Raw genomic sequence first — 19,689 nt, 5'->3', positions numbered from 1 at the left:
AGCTTTTCGCTACACTCGCATTAACATCTGCTAACCATGTGTATGTGACCAATACATTTTGACTTGATTCATCGATACGTATGCTATGTTGCTAGTAAAGTTGTCTCGCGCACCTACAGCGCTGGACATAAAATAAAGCTAGCCAGCTCATGGACTCAAACAATGTTCTTCCCCCCAAAATACAGCAAAATCTGAATTCACTATAGCTAGGTGTCATCATCTAAAATAACCCGAATTTATAAAGCAGTTCTTATTTGATTAATGGTGGTCGGACCAATCAATGTGAAGCTAGCCACAATAGTGGACTTTGCGGTTAGCCTTCAAAATAAAAGTATGTAATTGACAGTGATGCAAATGAACACAAATAGTAGAATTATGCCATAATTGAATAGATCATGCTAAACGAGGTTGGAATGTTGTTATATAAAATCCTCATAAAACAATAATTTGTTAATTTGACAAAAATCTGTTTAAATCACACTGGATGTGTTATACTTTAGAATTGCATTGGGGACATACTTATTTCACTGTACAGCCTTACCTATGGATTGTGGATCAATGACATGGGGTATCAGTCTACTCAGTGACACCCAGAGAACATTAGCGTCGTAGCTCTTATTGTGGGACTCTGAAACAACTGTGAATTGAGCCACATTTATTATCAACCTATGTGTATTGAACACTATTGCCAAGGAAAAACAATACTGCGTGGATGTTTTGGAGTCTGATAACTCAGAAGAGGGCATTGGGAAATAAATATATTGGGTATTGAGTAGACTGATACCCCATTTAATTGATCCCCAATCCTTAGGTAAAGCTGTACAGTGCAATATGAATGTCAATACACACAATAGGCTGACTGGGGAGGTGATTTCACACAGTCACAGTCCCGTGATAAGAGCTACAACGCTAATGTTTGCGTAAACTCGACACAGTTGTGTTCTGTGGGTCACCTAGTAGACTGGTACGCCATTTCATTGCTTCACATTCCAACATTGATAACATTATCAAGTCTAAATATGGCATGATTCCTCCAATTGTAACCGTCTGAATCACTTTAAAGTACTTTTATTTTGAAGGCAAACTGCAAATTCCACGATTGTGCCTCATCCTTATTGTGGCTAGTTTCACAACACATAACGCGGTCCGGTCGAGCCAGATGAAGTTAGCTGGTTGCTTATAACGTTAGCTTTGGGCAACAGGGTTAGGTAGCTGGCTCACACAAAGACCCAAACAGCGTTCCATACATAGCAGGCCAATTAAACTTTAAATATATATATATATATATATATATATATATATATATATATATATATATATCAATGGGCAATCATCACACTATATTCTGTTCCATAAAGTTTCTGACTTCTTAAAAGAGGCATTGGTATGCAAACATTCAGGAGGGCTACTATCAAAGTACACTGAGAGGAAGAACAACATTTTGAATTGTGCCTGTGCTACACATGTCTATAGATGAGTACATCTCTGTCTATAGAAAAACATCAGAAGACAAAGGAAGCCAAGAGCAGTGGAGATGACTCTCTCTTTACAGTACAGTTTTTATTTGCCAGGAAATAAATTATACAAAAAATAGCTAAAAGTCACAAACCAAAAAATTATAATAATGCAGCACATCTAAGTAGTTGAGCCCAACAGCCAGAATACTCCCATTCAAACAATGTACAGCATTATATCTTTACTCAAAGTAGGGTCACATTCATCTGGTAATGTTATGATCAATAAAACTTAGTGCCTTGCGAAAGTATTCGGCCCCCTTGAACTTTGCGACCTTTTGCCACATTTCAGGCTTCAAACATAAAGATATAAAACTGTATTTTTTTGTGAAGAATCAACAACAAGTGGGACACAATCATGAAGTGGAACGACATTTATTGGATATTTCAAACTTTTTTAACAATTCAAAAACTGAAAAATTGGGCGTGCAAAATTATTCAGCCCCTTTACTTTCAGTGCAGCAAACTCTCTCCAGAAGTTCAGTGAGGATCTCTGAATGATCCAATGTTGACCTAAATGACTAATGATGATAAATACAATCCACCTGTGTGTAATCAAGTCTCCGTATAAATGCACCTGCACTCTGATAGTCTCAGAGGTCCGTTAAAAGCGCAGAGAGCATCATGAAGAACAAGGAACACACCAGGCAGGTCCGAGATACTGTTGTGAAGAAGTTTAAAGCCGGATTTGGATACAAAACTATTTCCCAAGCTTTAAACATCCCAAGGAGCACTGTGCAAGTGATAATATTGAAATGGAAGGAGTATCAGACCACTGCAAATCTACCAAGACCTGGCCGTCCTTCTAAACTTTCAGTTCATACAAAGTGAAGACTGATCAGAGATGCAGCCAAGAGGCCCATGATCACTCTGGATGAACTGCAGAGATCTACAGCTGAGGTGGGAGACTCTGTCCATAGGACAACAATCAGTCGTATATTGCACAAATCTGGCCTTTATGGAAGAGTGGCAAGAAGAAAGCCATTTCTTAAAGATATCCATAAAAAGTGTTGTTTAAAGTTTGCCACAAGCCACCTGGGAGACACACCAAACATGTGGAAGAAGGTGCTCTGGTCAGATGAAACCAAAATTGAACTTTTTGGCAACATTGCAAAACGTTATGTTTGGCGTAAAAGCAACACAGCTCTGAACCCTGAACACACCATCCCCACTGTCAAACATGGTGGTGGCAGCATCATGGTTTGGGCCTGCTTTTCTTCAGCAGGGACAGGGAAGATGATTAAAATTGATGGGAAGATGGATGGAGCCAAATACAGGACCATTCTGGAAGAAAACCTGATGGAGTCTGCAAAAGACCTGAGACTGGGACGGAGATTTGTCTTCCAACAAGACAATGATCCAAATCATAAAGCAAAATCTACAATGGAATGGTTCAAAAATAAACATATCCAGGTGTTAGAATGGCCAAGTCAAAGTCCAGACCTGAATCCAATCGAGAATCTGTGGAAAGAACTGAAAACTGCTGTTCACAAATGCTCTCCATCCAACCTCACTGAGCTCGAGCTGTTTTGCAAGGAGGAATAGGAAAAAATTTCAGTCTCTCGATGTGCAAAACTGATAGAGACATACCCCAAGCGACTTACAGCTGTAATCGCAGCAAAAGGTGGCGCTACAAAGTATTAACTTAAGGGGGCTGAATCATTTTGCACGCCCAATTTTTCAGTTTTTTATTTGTTAAAAAAGTTTGAAATATCCAATAAATGTCGTTCCACTTCATGATTGTGTCCCACTTGTTGTTGATTCTTCACAAAAAAATACAGTTTTATATCTTTATGTTTGAAGCCTGAAATGTGGCAAAAGGTCGCAAAGTTCAAGGGGGCCGAATACTTTCGCAAGGCACTGTAGTTTTCAAGTTTCCACTCAAGGCTCCAGATATGCAAGTAGGGAAGAAGAGGAAGAGATACGTGTCTTATGATTACCCATCTGTTTACCATCATCACAAACACTTAAACACAAACTGAAGCAAGATGTCAGTCTCATAACACAATAAGAGTTGCTCTATCTGAAATTTCTGTGCAGAGAAAAACATTAATTGTTACAACAAAAATGGAGTATGTCATTGTTTAAAACTGTTTATTTGTTGTTACTCATAAAGTGACCTAAGTTGTGTCATCTTAAAACATTGTTGAACATGGCTAAAATCTAGAGAATAGCTAAGTGTATCAGACGAAGTTACATTAAGTACATTACTCTGATAACATATCTTAAGAATGCGCTAATTGAGTGTGCTAAATTACTAAAATGTAATAACACTTTGCCTACGTCCCCAAATGACACCTTATTCATTATATAGTGCACTACTTTTGACCAGAGCCCTATGGGCCTTGTTCAAAAGTAATGCACTAAATAGGAAATAGGGTGTCATTTGGGACAAAGACTTCTTCTCTAGGTTGTTTTGATGCAACAACTACAGCAGTAATGCGTAACCATTAATGTCAGATGCCAGGGAAGGAAGACATGAAAAAGAACAACGTTACTAAAACCTGGGCCTGCTGGACACAATGTCATTCAGTGGACGATATCACCGCATAAAACTGTCAATAATGATAAACACACACTTTTTATTCACAAAGACAGATATCCTTCAGAGTAACTGTTCTAAAGTTGAACTAGTCAGTCGGTTGAGAAATGTAACTAGCTCACGTGGAGGAGAGCCTCTTATTGCCAGTTGACAGGTAGTAGTTATCCACACATGACATTACCCGGTAGAATAAACTATTAACTGTTTTGTCAATAGTCATTGTGTGTACGTATGTTTCTCATAGGTGTCCTCCACTGTAGAATGGTGGACTATACGGTGCTGCGTAGGTATGTAGTGTGTGTGAAATAAAGCCATGACATCATGATCAAACAATTCATAACTGCTAAATCCCAAGTAATGTTTCCATCATCTGACAATCACTTTGTCTTGAGGTGTCTAAATTGATTCCAATGTGGTTGCATTAAAATCAGAGTGAGAGAAAAGAGGACATTGACACCTAGGCTGTGTCCCAAATGGCACCATATTCCCTACATAGTGCACAACTTTTGACCAGAGCCCTATAGGTCCTGGTCAAAAGTGGTGCACTATATAAGGAATAGGATGCCATTTGGGGCGCACAGTAATATCCCACAGTACAACATTATCCCAATGCCAAAAGTAAAACTCAAACTAAAAAGAGTAAAAGCGGGATAGTGTTATTAAGTCGTCTCATACATTTAATCATGTAACATTACTCCAAATCAATAAGTGGCTATGTACACCTAGTAGCCCGCTACAGACCGGACCTATTTATCAAACACTCGCATACAAACACTCGACAGCAAAAAAAAAAAAATCCTTCTATCATCACCCTCCCCACTCATATCATACTGCAACACACAGTCTTCTGTAAAAGGTTGTGGGTAGGGTACATTAATAGCAACACTGCAGTGCCGTTGCTTTAGCAACATGACCTCATCACAGGAAGTGCTCTAGTAGGAGGGGATGTCTAGATATTGCACTGGAGGGATTTTACTGGGGCACCCTATTCCATATATAGGATATCAAATATTTTTCCCTTAGTAGGGAATATATATATATTTTCCTACACTGCTCAAAAAAATAAAGGGAACACTTAAACACAATGTAATTCCAAGTCAATCACACTTCTGTGAAATCAAACTGTCCACTTAGGAAGCAACACTGATTGACAGTACATCAGGAGACGTGGAGGAGGCCATAGGAGGGCAACAACCCAGCAGCAGGACCGCTACCTCCGCCTTTGTGCAAGGAGGAGCACTGCCAGAGCCCTGCAAAATGACCTCCAGCAGGCCACAAATGTACATGTGTCTGCTCAAACGGTCAGAAACAGACTCCATGAGGGTGGTATGAGGGCACGACGTCCACAGGTGGGGGTTGTGCTTACAGCCCAACACCGTGCAGGACGTTTGGCATTTGCCAGAGAACACCAAGATTGGCAAATTCGCCACTGGCGCCCTGTGCTATTCACAGATGAAAGCAGGTTCACACTGAGCACATGTGACAGACGTGACAGTCTGGAGACGCCGTGGAGAACGTTCTGCTGCCTGCAACATCCTCCAGCATGACCGGTCTGGCAGTGGGTCAGTCATGGTGTGGCATTTCTTTGGGGGGCCGCACAGCCCTCCATGTGCTCGCCAGAGGTAGCCTGACTGCCATTAGGTACCAAGATGAGAACCTCAGACCCCTTGTGAGACCATATGCTGGTGTGGTTGGCCCTGGGTTCCTCCTAATGCAAGACAATGCTAGACCTCATGTGGCTGCAGTGTGTCAGCAGTTCCTGCAAGAGGAAGGCATTGATGCTATGGACTGGCCCGCCCGTTCCCCAGACCTGAATCCAATTGAGCACATCTGGGACATCATGTCTCGCTCCATCCACCAACGCCACATTGCACCACAGACTGTCCAGGTGTTGGCGGATGCTTTAGTCCAGGTCTGGGAGGAGATCCCTCAGGAGACCATCCGCCACCTCATCAGGAGCATGCCCAGGCGTTGTAGGGAGGTCATACAGGCACGTGGAGACCACACACACTACTGAGCCTCATTTTGACTTGTTTTAAGGACATTACATCAAAGTTGGCTTTCCACTTTAATTTTGAGTGTGACTCCAAATCCAGACCTCCATGGGTTGATAAATTTGATTTCCATTGATCGTTTTTGTGTGATTTTGTTGTCAGCACATTCAACTATGTAAAGAAAAAAGTATTTAATAAGAATATTTCATTCATTCAGATCTAGGATGTGTTATTTTAGTGTTCCCTTTATTTTTTTGAGCAGTGTATATAGGGAACATAAACTACTTTTTTAACCCATAGAGCTCTGGTCAAAAGTAATGCAGTACATAGGGAAAAGGGTGGCATTTGGGAAGAAACCTGGGTCATGACCAGTCATGACACCCCCCCATGGTCTAACAATAACACACCTGTCATGTCCTGTCCTGCACTGGCTATAGGTGGGGGAGAGAGAAGAATCAAAGATCGCTAGAGAGCTTTGTGACTTTGATCGATTGGATGACGCTGTGCAGCATTTAACAAGCGAGAGACACAACACACAAGTGTTCATAAAAATAATGATGAGCATTGAAAAGTAGAATGAAATTGATATATAAAGCCATTCAGACACACTGAAACACAGAAAAGTGCTGATGTTCTCGTTTGTTCTCACCCAGCGACTGGCTGATATGTGAGGAGTCATGATCCTCTCTGAGGGGTGTGGCAGTGGGGGGGGGGGGGGGGGGGGGGGGGGGTGGAGGAAAGTGAGATACGGGTCCTCAGATGATTGCAAGACTTCCACAGAGCAACAAGCTGTCAAGGTGCAGACACACATATACATAGACACACACAGTACATTTGGCAAAATACACTCCTCTCTGTGTCTACTCCATAATGATATAGACCACTAGTCTTCCTGTCTGTCTCTGTGCGGACTGTGTAAGGAGGGTAAGGCAGGGAGAGTTTATTTATTTAATAATGTCTCTACTGTGATACTGAGACTGTCAGTCAGCCCCACTGTCCTCCTGTCCTTCTCCTCTTGGACCCCGAGGGGCACCACAGTCTGAAGACTACACCATCTATCTCATACAGCCAACCAACCAACCAACCAACCAACCAACCAACCAACCAACCAACCCCTCCCCCGGCCGCAGAGATATTCTCCTTCCTCTTCTTCTGAAACAACCACTCCTCCCTCCTCCTCTTACTGCATTTCTTCTTCCTCCTGCTGCAGCGAGGGCCCAGCCAGGTCAAGCGGTAGGTAGGTGGTTCCAATCCAGGTAAAGGGGTTCTATGCCATGTAGATAAAGGTGTTGATGTCTGTCTCGTCCCGTTTGATGTATTTGTGTTCGATGAGCCACTCAATCTGTTCCTTGATCATCTTCTTCTGGGGCAGGAACATGTTCTTGAGGATCTCTACCAGTTCTGTTTGTAGCTGAGCGTTACTGATCCTCTTCCTCATCTTCATAATCTGGATGATGGCCTCCTGGAGGGGGGTGGGTGGGTCAAACAACGTACAGCATTATATCTTTACTCAATGTCGAGGCACACATTCAACTGGTATTGTTATGATTGATAAAACCTTGCAGGGTGGAAGTCAGTAGTGCTCCATTAAAGTCTTTGGGGGGAAAAAAAGTGCTGAAACTTCAGATTCCTCAAGTTGGACCTTTCAATGTGTAAAGTTACCTGGGTTCTTAATATTCTCAGCTGGACGATGCCCTCATTCTCCTCCTCTCTCATTCGCTCTGTGGTCAGCTGCAATCGACCAATCAGATTAATCTTGCCCCTTTTTTGGACCTTGGAGTTTTTACTGAGAAACAGAGACAAAATAACTCAAAATCCGATCAGCCATCACACCTGAAACTGCTCAACATTCCATCCTGGTCCTCAGTAGGAAACCATGACAACAAAGCTTTCATCAACATTCAAACTTCCCCAAAATGAATAATGAGTTAGAATACATACAGTTACATTAACTAAATAGAGCATGAATCAACATGGTAAGCCAAAAGCTGTTGAAGTGAGGTGCAATTAAGGTTGCAAAACACTGCCATCTTTCCCAAAAATCCCAGGTTTTCAAGAAATCCCTGTGGGAATATTCCTGGATTCAGGATGGAATACGCAGGAAACTCTGGAATGCTCCAATTAGTACTTATTTGAAAATGTGAGAATTTGGGGAAAGTTACCAGAGTTTAGCAACCCCGGTGCATTCAATGCCTTTATTAAGGTCAGGGGGCTAACACAATGTTGACGGTTCAAAGCTACGTACATGAGAGAGAAGTCCTGGTTGACATAGAACAGGGTGCTGTCTGTGAAGTCTTTAGGGGAGGAGACTGAAGGCTCATAGGACAACACCTGTCTCTTCAGCTTAGGGAACGCTACCAGAGACTAGAGACAGAGAGGAGACAGCAGAGAGGGAGAAAAAAAGGAGAGGTCGTTTCTTGTCTGTGTATGAATTGTGTTTATATTGGCATGTGTGCTTTCATTTTTCAATTCCAGAGAGTGTGAGTGTGTGTGTATAAAGTACCCAGAGTCTGTTTGTGTGTGTGTGTTACCCAGAGTGTGCGTCGTAGCTCAGCATCGGGAAGCTCGGTGGCCAATTTAAGGTTTTCGAAGCTGATTCGCTCCCGCGGCCGCTGGTTCCAGGCAAATAGGACAGCCAGCTGAAAGGTTGTGACCTCCAGGTCATAATGACCCATTTCGTTCTTGAAGGTGATCTAAACACACACACACACACACACACAGGGGAGAGGGGGATCACTATGCCATTGGACATGAGGTGATAGTAATATAATCCATGGAAAAACTACTGAGTGTGTGCGTTTGCTGTGTGTGTGCGCATCTCCCACTCACGATGCCATTGGACATGAGGTGGTGCCAGTGTAGTTTCCTTCCGCTGTGGTTCCTCTTGTAGAAGTCTTCTACCTCTGGGATCAGATCCTCCAGCTCAGTAGGCAGAGACACAAACACCTTCTCACTGCTCCTCGACCAAGCACCCGCATTCAGGATCTTTATATTCACACTGTCAGCTAGAGCAAGAGACAGAAACAGAGAGACAGAGAAAAAGAGGCAGAGGCACAGAGAGAGAGAAAGAGAGAATTTGTGTATTACTATGGTACACCAGCTGGTGGAGTATTGTGGCTGTGTTTGTGTTTGTTACCTGGTAAAGCCAGCTTGTTGTGTTTGTGCATCTCCTTGAAGACCTGGTTGAGATCATCCGATACTTTAATGTCCTGGAACATCCTCGCCAGCTTATTCACATAGTCTGCAGGCATCCCCACCTCCTACACGTACACACACAGACCCAGCGGAAAAAAACTCAATCAAAAGGGGATATAGAGAGAGAGAGAGTGTGTGTGTGTGTGTTCATACCCTGAGCCACTCCACCATGTTCTCTTCTATTTCACTGTCGGCTGAGATGTCCAGGATCAGTCTTCTGGTCAGGTGGGCTTTATGGTACCTCATAAACACATCCTTATTCTGAACATACTTCAATACCAGCAACTACATAGAGAAGGGAGGGAGGGAGCAAGAACACATCCTTATTCTGAACACACATCCTTATTCTGAACAACACAAGCAACTAGAATAGGTGGTGGTTGGGAAGGGATAGAAGACTATGGAGGCATCCAATTTCTACACCCTTCTCTGAAAGTGCACACTTCCCGTCATGGATTTCACAACAGCCAATGCTTACACCAATCCAATGCTTGAGAATCAGGGCTCATTCTACAGTACTAGGGGAGAGTCTCACCACTTCTTTGAGTTTGAGTTCTATCTCCTCTGATGTGAGTTTCTTGCTCAGGGTTGTTTTCCTCAGCAGCATGTCACAGTAGTTAGCTAGCAGCTCTGGACACTTCGACTCTGGCTGGGTCTTCAGACCTACCCTGTAAAGACACACACACAGATTAATAGTACACATAGAAATCTAATTACTAGAACAGGCCTCCACATTCAAGTCTGGCTGCGTCCCAATTCTCCACCCTTTTTCTGTAGTCTACATGTGCACACTTTCCTCCAGCCAATGGTTACACAAATCATATGCTTTTAAATCCATGATGTGGAGTGTGAAAATGCACCCCTCAGGAAAAGGGTGAAGAATCATGATGCAGCTCATATTCTGTGATGGGTGGACTAGCAGCCATATTGACCCATAACCAAGGATTATAATATAAACATACAACCCAGGTTTGTCTCACCCTTTCTGTTTGAGGGGCAGCTCCAGTTTAAAAATGGTGGCATCGTTCACCACAGCTTTGTAGGCCTGAAGAGAAACACAGAACTGTCAAACCTCCCACTACCCCCCCCCTTTTTTCTCCTCCTCCGTCCATCCCCCTTTTCTCTCCACCCCTCCGTTACATCTGCTCTCTTCAACCCTTTACTCTCGCTTAATGTCCCTGCCCTCTCATCCCCCTTTTTTCTCCTCCATCCCCCCTTCTCTCCACCCCTCCGTCTCGTCCCTTCACCCCCTTTTGTCTCGCTGTATGCATGTACAGTACCAGTCAAACATTTGGACACACCTGCTCTTTCAAGGGTTGTTGTTTTTTCTACATTGTCGAATAATAGTGAAGACATCAAAACAATGAAATAACACACATGGAATCATGTAGTAACCAAAAAAGGTGTTAAACAAATCAAAATATATTTTATATTCTTAAAGTAGCCACCCTTTACTTTAATGACAGCTTTGCACACTCTTGGCATTCTCTCAACCAGCTTCATGAGGTTGTCACCTGGAATGCATTTCAATTAACAGGTGTGCCTTGTTAAACGTGAATTTTGTGGAATTTCTGTCCGTCTTAATGCATTTGAACTGATGGTTTCGGATTTCTAAACTTTGAATATTATTAGTCATCAGTTATACTAGAGACATAAGGGGTGCCATAGTCTAGGGTCTACACCAGAAGTTAATGGGTATCTGTAGGAGGAATGGATATGGTAGATGTAGTTAAGCTTGGAATGTACTGAGTGACAGAAAGACGATCACATGTTGGCAGGCACTGATAAGGGTGGAGAGCTGTGGATTAGTGAGGAAGGGGGTCAGGTCAGATTAAGGGAGAAGGAACAGTTTATTGCCGGTATCACTTAATTCCCTGTCTAACAACAAAGATGTAATGTTTAGCGAGAAGGAGGAGACTCCACCCCAAATTGGGGTGTATATATACCACCACTGGTGGAACCACATCTTTGTCTTATGTAGCTGTATTGACCCAATGGGTGAAAAAAATTGGTTGGAGCTTTCAGTGTCTATTGATTTCTTACTCTGATATTTAGAACCTAACAGAGCCAATCAGTTGTGTTGTGACAAGGGAGGGGTGGTATACAGAAGATGGACTTTTATCAAATAAGGCTAAATCCATATTATGGCAAGAACAGCTTAAAAAAGTAAAGAGAAATGACAGCCCATCATTACTTTAAGACATGAAGGTCAGTCAATCCGTAATATTTCAAGAACTTTGAAAGTTTCTTCAAGTGCTGTCGCAAAAACCTTGAAGCACTATGATGAAACTGGCTCACATGAGGACCGCCACAGTAAAAGAAGACTCAGAGTTACCTCTGCTGCAGAGTATACGTTCATTAGAGTTACCAGCCAGTGGAGGAGGTGTCAGTGGGGGAGGTGTTAAACCTATTGAAGTCATTACCTGATGGTAAATCTACAGGTTATGGTCTTATGGACAATTATTTGCTTCGCTATGCTGCTCCCCAGATTGCAGTTCCACTGAGATACACATTTAAATGGTCACTGGAAAAGGGGATGTTTGCAAACGTATGGAAGCATGCGAAACTGTGTCCTATTCCGAAAGACAGCAAAGAACCCATTACTCCTGCTAATAGTCGACCAATTAGTCTACTCCCTACACTCAGTAAGATATTGGAGGGTATTGTGAGTAGACAAATGTGGGAGTACATGGAAAATAATGATCTGATTACAGCCAATCAGCATGCTTATCGCAAAAACCATTCCACTACATTGGTTGTCATGAATGATCAGTGGCTCAATGCTATGGATAATGGCAAATTTGTAGGTGTACTATTTTTAGATTTCAGTGCAGCATTTGATTTAGTGGATCATGAAATAATTTTGACAAAATTAATGCATTATTGTTTTAAGGAGGTAGCATTGAATTGGGTACAGTCATATCTAACTGACAGGAAACAGTCCACCTATATCAATGGTTCATTTTCTTCCCCTAATGTGTTAAACTGTGGAATACCGCAGGGCAGCTGCCTTGGGCCACTTCTTTATTTAATATATACCAACAACCTTCCCTATGCCTTGGTTGAAACTCAATCTATTATATTTGCAGATGATACTACAATTTATGCAGCAAGACAATCAGTCAACAGGCTTTACAAGGAGATTTTGAGAATATCAGGAAGTGGGTTTGCCAAAACAAACTTGTTTTAAACACCAAGAAAACCAAAGTTGTGTTGGTCTGTTCAACTAGGAAAAGGCCAAAACAGCATGGGATACAATTAAATATGGGAGGAGTACAAATTTAAGAAGTGGCAGAAACCAAACTATTGGGAGTGCAGTTAGACAACTGCTTATCATGGTCGTCTCAAATAACTAATCTATGTAAAAAAAAAAAAGATTAAAACAGCATGCATAATCAGAAGGATAGCTAAATATTTACCAGGAAAAATGATTCAGCAAATAACACAAGCATTAATTGAGAATCAGGTGAACTACTGTTCGGTGGTCTGGGGAAATGCATTATCAAGTGAAGTTAGGAGACTGCAGAATGCACAAAATAAAGCAGCAAGGATTGTTTTAAGGTGGAGATATGGTTCTTCTGTTGCAGTCATGCGCAGTGTCCTTGGTTGGTCATCAATCGACAAGGTAATTGAAAAAAACATGCTTATTTTATAATATACATCATTTAAAACGGCCAAGTTCTATTCACAACGGTATTCAGTTGGTAAGAGACAGACATTCCGTAAATACTAGGAATAGATTGTCCACCATCTATGCGTTATCCAGACAGAAAAGAGAAATAGGCAAAATAACATTTCGATTTAGAGCAATACAGAAATTGAATAAATTAACTGAGCAAACTAGAAACCTTTCAATATATACATTTAAACATTATTATTATATTTTTTTAAATATAGTATATAGAAATGTTGTGGAATTATAGTAGATGAAGAATCAATATTATTTTAGATTGAGTATTTATTGGGTCATTATGCATGTTTGTAATAGTGTGTTATATGTGAAAGTGTGTTTGTATTATAAATTGTATTTTAATGTTTAAGAACTCTTGAAAGATTAGTCTAAATGGGGACTAAAAGAGATACAAATCAAATTAAATCAAATTAAACCAGCCCAAATAAATGCTTCACAGAGTTCAGGTAACAGACACATCTCAACATCAACTGTTCAGAAGATACTGCATGAATCAGGCTTCATGGTCAAATTGCTGCAAAGAAACCAATACTAAAAGACACCAATAAAAAGAAGAGACTTGCTTGGGTCAAGGAACACGAGCAATGGACATTAGACTGGTGGAAATCTGTCCTTTGGTCTGATGAGTCCATATTGGAGATTTTTGGTTCCAACCCAGTGTCTTTGTGAGATGCAGAGTAGGTGAACGGATGATCTCCGCATGTGTAGTTCCCACCAAGAAGCATGGAGGTGGTGGTGTGATGGTGCTTTGCTGGTGACACTATCAGTGATTTATTTAGAATTCAAGGCTATTTGACCAAGAAGGAGAGTGATGGAGTGCTGCATCAGATGACCTGACCTCAACCCAATTGAGATGGTTTGGGAAGTGTTGGACCGCAGAGTGAAGAAAAGCAGCCAATAAGTATTCAGTATAATTGGGAATTCCTTCAAGATAGTTGGAAAAGCATTCCAGTTGAAGCTGATTGAGAGAATGCCAAGAGTGTGCAAAGCTGTCATGAAGCCAAAGGGTGGCTACTTTGAAGAATCTCAAATATAAATATATTTTGATTTGTTTAACACTTCTTTGGTTACTACATGATTCTACATGATTGTGTTATTTCATAGTTTTGATGTCTTCACTATTATTCTATAATGTAGAAAATACTAAAAATAAAGAAAAACTCAAATGTGTGTCCAAACCTTTGACTGGTGCTGTATGTGTATGTGTACCTTGTCTCTGGCGGTGAGGAATCGAGGGTCATCCTGAAAAGCCTCCTTCACCAGTTTACTGAAACGGTTAAACAATGTCAGCAGCTGCTCCACGTACTTCTCAGAGTCCTACACACCGGAATAAAAAGAGAAACATACAGATATACTGTATGTTACAGATAGATTTTGAGTGAGTGTGTGTGTGTGTATATATACAGTGGTACAAAAAGTATTTAGTCAGCCACCAATTGGGCAAGTTCTGCCACTTAAAAAGACGAGAGAGGCCTATAATTTTCATCATAGGTACACTTCAACTATGACAGACAAAATGAGAGAAAAAAATCCAGAAAATCACATTGTAGGATTTTTTTAGGAATTTATTTGCAAATTATGGTGGAAAATAAGTATTTGGTCAATAACAAAAGTTTATCTCAACACCTTGTTATATACCCTTTGTTGGCAATGACAGAGGTCAAACGTTTTCTGTAAGTCTTCACAAGGTTTTCACACACTGTTGCTGGTATTTTGGCCCATTCCTCCATGCAGATCTCCTCTAGAGCAGTGATGTTTTGGGGCTGTTGCTGGGCAACACGGACTTTCAACTCCCTCCAAAGATTTTCTATGGGGTTGAGATCTGGAGACTGGCTAGGCCACTCCAGGACCTTGAAATGCTTCTTACGAAGCCACTCCTTCGTTGCCCGGGCGGTGTGTTTGGGATCATTGTCATGCTGAAAGACCCAGCCACGTTTCATCTTCAATGCCCTTGCTGATGGAAGGAGGTTTTCACTCAAAATCTCACGATACATGGCCCCATTCATTCTTTCCTTTACACGGATCAGTCGTCCTGGTCCCTTTGCAGAAAAACAGCCGCAAATCATGATGTTTCCACCCCCATGCTTCACAGTAGGTATGGTGTTCTTTGGATTCAATTCTTTGTCCTCCAAACACGACGAGTTGAGTTTTTACCAAAAAGTTATATTTTGTTTTCATCTGACATTCTCCCAATCTTCTTCTGGATCATCCAAATGCTCTCTAGCAAACTTCAGACGGGCCTGGACATGTACTGGCTTAAGCAGGGGGCACTGCAGGATTTGAGTCCCTGGCGGCGTAGTGTGTTACTGACGGTAGGCTTTGTTACATTGGTCCCAGCTCCCTGCAGGTCATTCACTAGGTCCCCCCGTGTGGTTCTGGGATTTTTGCTCACTGTTCTTGTGATCATTTTGACCCCACGGGGTGAGATCTTGCGAGGAGCCCCAGATCGAAGGAGATTATCAGTGGTCTTGTATGTCTTCCATTTCCTAATAACTGCTCACACAGTTGATTTCTTCAAACCAAGCTGCTTACCTATTGTAGATTCAGTCTTCCCAGCCTGGTGCAGGTCTACAATTTTGTTTCTGGTGTCCTTTGACAGCTCTTTGGTCTTGGCCATAGTGGAGTTTGGAGTGTGACTGTTTGAGGTTGTGGACAGGTGTCTTTTATACTGATAACAAGTTCAAACAGGTGCCATTAATACGGGTAACGAGTGGAGGACAGAGGAGCCTCTTAAAGAAGAAGTTACAGGTCTGTGAGAGCCAGAAATCTTGCTTGTTTATAGGTGACCAAATACTTATTTTCCACCATAATTTGCAAATAAATGTGATACAATGTGATTTTCTGGATTTTTTTTCTCATTTTGTCTGTCATAGTTGAAGTGTACCTATGATGAAAATTACAGGCCTCTCTCATCTTTTTAAGTGGGAGAACTTGCACAATTGGTGGCTGACTAAATACTTTTTTGCCCCACTGTACATTTTTACTACACTTACTAGTACCAGAAGTCCTCACAAAAATAGTAAACCAACTAAAATTCAGAGAAGTGAGGACATTTTAGGCTTAGAGTTAAAATTAGGGTTAGGTTTAGGCGTTACGGTTAGGTTTAAGAGTTAGGGTTTAAGGAAAATAGGATTTTAAATGGAAATCAATTGTTGGTCCCCAAAAAGTCCTCACAAGTACAGTAAGACATGGCTCTGTGTGTGTGTACATACAGAAGTGATAGTCTCTGCAGCAGCCACCATATCAGCCAGCCCAGCGTTCATGATGTGATCCTCCAGATCTTTCAGCATGGGCTCTATCCCACTAGGAACCTTATCCATCAGGGAAAACATCAGGTGGAGCTCTGCAAGGTGAAGGACATTAACGTCACACAAAGAAGGACCCTCTTCTATAACCGGTCCCAAAGTTGGTAGGTAACAGTAGTAATGCAACATGTTACTCACTGTCTGTTTCGTTGCGTTTGATCATGCCGGGACATTCAGCCAGGATGGTTTCTTTAAACGACGTCACCAGAGCGTTCACACAACATTCCATCAGCTGGAGAGAGACAACCGAGACTAACATTGGTCTACATGACATCATCATCTCTTGACTGTGAATATGAGTTTAAACCAGTCTATACAACCTCATGGGTAAACCGTCTACTCACAGCTTGGACAGAGTTACATTCACGACGAGTCTCAAGGTATCGAACTGCCCTCTTCTCCTCTTCTCTTAGCTTTGTGTCTGCCTGCAAGACACACACACAGTCAGTGAATGTATACACACTCACTGAGAGACATTGTCACAACACACACACAGTGCGCAGTCCTTACATATTTCATGTAGTTCTGGACTCCGTTCTGCTGTAGGTATGATGGGGCCTGTGTTCTGTAGAACCTCTCAGTTGAGTCCAGGTAGGCCTTCTCAAAGTTATCTCTGTAGATCTGGAGCTTGTCTTCAGGGTTAGAGCATAGGTTGACTACAAAACGCAAGCACACGCACACACACACACTTCGTCAAAATACCGAAAACATACCATACTTCACAAAAACTTCCCATATAAAATGTGTGGATATTAGCCACTCAGGGTGTATATGTCCTACCGTATGATTCTCGTACTCCTATAACCAGCTGGGAGTCAAAAGCCTCTCCCAGCCTCTCAGCATGAACCAGCTTCATAGCACTGTCCTGAAGACGGCTCTTTATGTTGGAGAAGATTGACTCGTTCCATGTGTCCAACATCAACTAGAGGAGAGGCCGAGGGGGATATATATATATATATATATATATATAGAAATAAGAGAGAGAAAAAGCAGGACAAGACAGTTGATGAATACCATCAAAAATAAGAGCATTGTCCATCTCTCCCCTCCCTACGTATGATGCTGTAGTCATTGTTGCTGCCCTGCCTCTCTCCTTCCTCCTCTCCCTCATTCCCCTCTCCTCACCTTGCGTACGATGCTGTCCTCAACGTTAGACTTCTTGTTGCTGCCCTGCTTCCCCATCAGTGTGATCTCCAGCTGACAGAAGGGTTTGGGCAGGATGTCACACTGCGTGAAGAACTTTCGCCACTCCACAATGTAGGCCTTCAGTAACGCTGTGTCATCCTGGTGACTCAACACACGCTGCCATGGAAACAGGTCAGAAGTTAGGTCAGAGACAGCTTGCATAGGTAGAGGTTAGGATTCAGAGGTTTAAGGGTCAGCCTCTTGCCTACAACTGTTATCACTGTACTGGAAAGGTGTGTGTGTATGCAAAGAATGGCACATTCCAACCTCAAATGGGATTTCAACCATTACCGAAACCCTTCCCCTGTAACCCACTGTTCCACTTACGTTCTGAGCTTGTTTGATGAAGTCTAGGATGTCTTCTTTGAGGGCCTGGTGGATCTTAGCTGGGCCCTTATCATCCCACAGACACACAGCATGGACGTCTCTGCAACACAAAATAACAAGCGCAGGGTTTGTGTGTGTGTGCGGTTGCAGTATGTGTGTGTCTTCTGTGCAGTTTGGTGTGGTGTGATGCAGTGTGTGTATCTTACGAGAAGAGGTCGAACCACTGCTGCTTGGTGACAGCCTCCTGTCTCAGCAGCTTGAGAACAATGGGCCTCATCAAGTCCCACTTGTCCTCAAACTGCAAGGAGCCTTTATTCTGGAGAGAGATGATACTACTGTTACTACTCACTACAACTATACTGTTACTACTCAGGGTTGTATTCATTAGTACACACGGTGGAAAATGTTTGGCAACAGAAAATGAAAACAAGCATTTCTATTTGGACAATTTAAAGTAGTCACTCTCTGTTTCGGCCTGTTTGCTTCTATTTTGTGCCTAGTGAATATGACCCAGGGCTCACTAGAACTACTGTCAAACTGCAATGGGACATTATTCTGGAAAGAAACTGAAACAATTACTTTTACCACCTGTTACTTAGTATCTCAGACTACAGAGTGCCTTCACTCTGCAGAGAGATGACACCCCTCACGACCCAGTATCTAGAGCCATTCATTCTGGAGAGAGACCAACACTGTTCCTACATACTAACCCATTACCCAGTAATTTGCTACTGATGCTGTTCTGAATCAAATTGTATGTTTAATAGTAGTTTTCTATTATATTCTTTTAAAACATAACGTTACAATGGTTTAGTTCGCTAAAATAAATCCGGCTTCAACTAAAACCTTAGCTACAGACTACATTGTCAACAGTGTAGTTGCACCCAACTTTGATCAATCTGTAGCAGTCAAGACTGTATGTACAGTTGTCTGTGCTGGAGAACTGACAAACAGAACTAATGTAATGTTAGCTTGCCAATTCAGCTGATTGTTCCACCACCTGCACAAGCCTTTGCATATTCTCGTACAGTTTGATGTGGACAGACAACCGTTACTACAATGAACTGTGAATTATATTATTGATTAACTATCAATTTAAAAGACGAAATGCTTATGCCGGTGACAACTGTATTGCACGTTAGCCAGATGGCTGGCTAGCTAAATTATCTTAGCATCCCTTGCTAGCAAACTAGCAAGAGAGACCTTTCTGTTGCCTTAAATGCAACAACAACAAAAAAACTGTCACACAGTGTTCGTGGTCAGGTTTGTTTTTAACTCATTCGTGAACTTATTTACATCCAGACTATGGGCATTGGGAGCATAATTACGTGTTCAAATCCAGGTAAAATGTTGAAGTGAAGAGGCTCTTACCTTTAACAAATTAGACGTCGCCATGTTTCCTCCAACTTGTGCCCTCCTCGCGCAGTCTCGCGAGAGTATGGTTGGAGGGAATTGGGTAACGTAGCTTCTGACTTAAAAATAAACAGAGATAAAGGCTAGATATTTGTCCAGTTTATAGTATTGTGTCATGACATTTTCACTGCCCTTTTTATGTGCTGCTCTTTGTCTACTAAATGCACATAAGACACTGCACCAACTAGGATATTGCAGGTGTTGGAAGGTAAATACAGTAGGCCACAGTTGACTGGGCTGGGCCAGTGCTAAACTTAGCTGCCGTGGACTTGACTGCCATGGAACCACTGAGTTCTATTAAAGGTCAGTGCATGGTATGTACAGTAGCTATGTGACTTGGAGACAAGCAAGTAACATAGAGAAGGGATATGTGCCCTGTTCAAAGCAACACCGCCTTCCTCCTTCCTCTTTTTTCCTTCCTTTATTCATTCAAGCCTTTCCTTCCACTTTCCTTCCTTGGGTAGAGTAATTACCTGGCTGAAATGAAGTAATCACTGATCTAAATACCCCCCAACCCCCTCCC

The 19,689-nt window shown here is 42.1% G+C and overlaps 1 protein-coding gene across 1 annotated transcript; it reads right to left on the bottom strand.

The window, feature by feature from the left end:
* Positions 1-1,541: 1,541 nt before the first annotated feature.
* LOC139386406 (cullin-5) lies at positions 1,542-19,169 on the bottom strand. The gene is made up of 20 exons (XM_071131980.1): positions 19,125-19,169; positions 17,960-18,069; positions 17,754-17,853; positions 17,367-17,543; positions 17,022-17,163; positions 16,752-16,897; positions 16,586-16,666; positions 16,380-16,473; positions 16,149-16,279; positions 14,146-14,253; positions 10,226-10,290; positions 9,781-9,913; positions 9,399-9,530; positions 9,187-9,310; positions 8,880-9,055; positions 8,582-8,743; positions 8,296-8,414; positions 7,713-7,836; positions 3,376-7,512; positions 1,542-1,745 (listed from the first exon to the last, which is right to left on the bottom strand). The coding sequence occupies exons 1-19, from the start codon at positions 19,146-19,148 to the stop codon at positions 7,318-7,320; spliced, it is 2,343 nt and encodes a 780-aa protein (XP_070988081.1). The 5' UTR covers positions 19,149-19,169; the 3' UTR covers positions 1,542-1,745; positions 3,376-7,317.
* Between the last annotated feature and the right edge of the window lie 520 nt (positions 19,170-19,689).

This window comes from Oncorhynchus clarkii, chromosome 27, assembly GCF_045791955.1.
Source record: "Oncorhynchus clarkii lewisi isolate Uvic-CL-2024 chromosome 27, UVic_Ocla_1.0, whole genome shotgun sequence".
Lineage (NCBI taxonomy): Eukaryota > Metazoa > Chordata > Actinopteri > Salmoniformes > Salmonidae > Oncorhynchus > Oncorhynchus clarkii.
The sequence above is the reverse complement of the archived record's forward strand: the minus strand, read 5'-3'. Positions and strand labels throughout refer to the sequence as shown.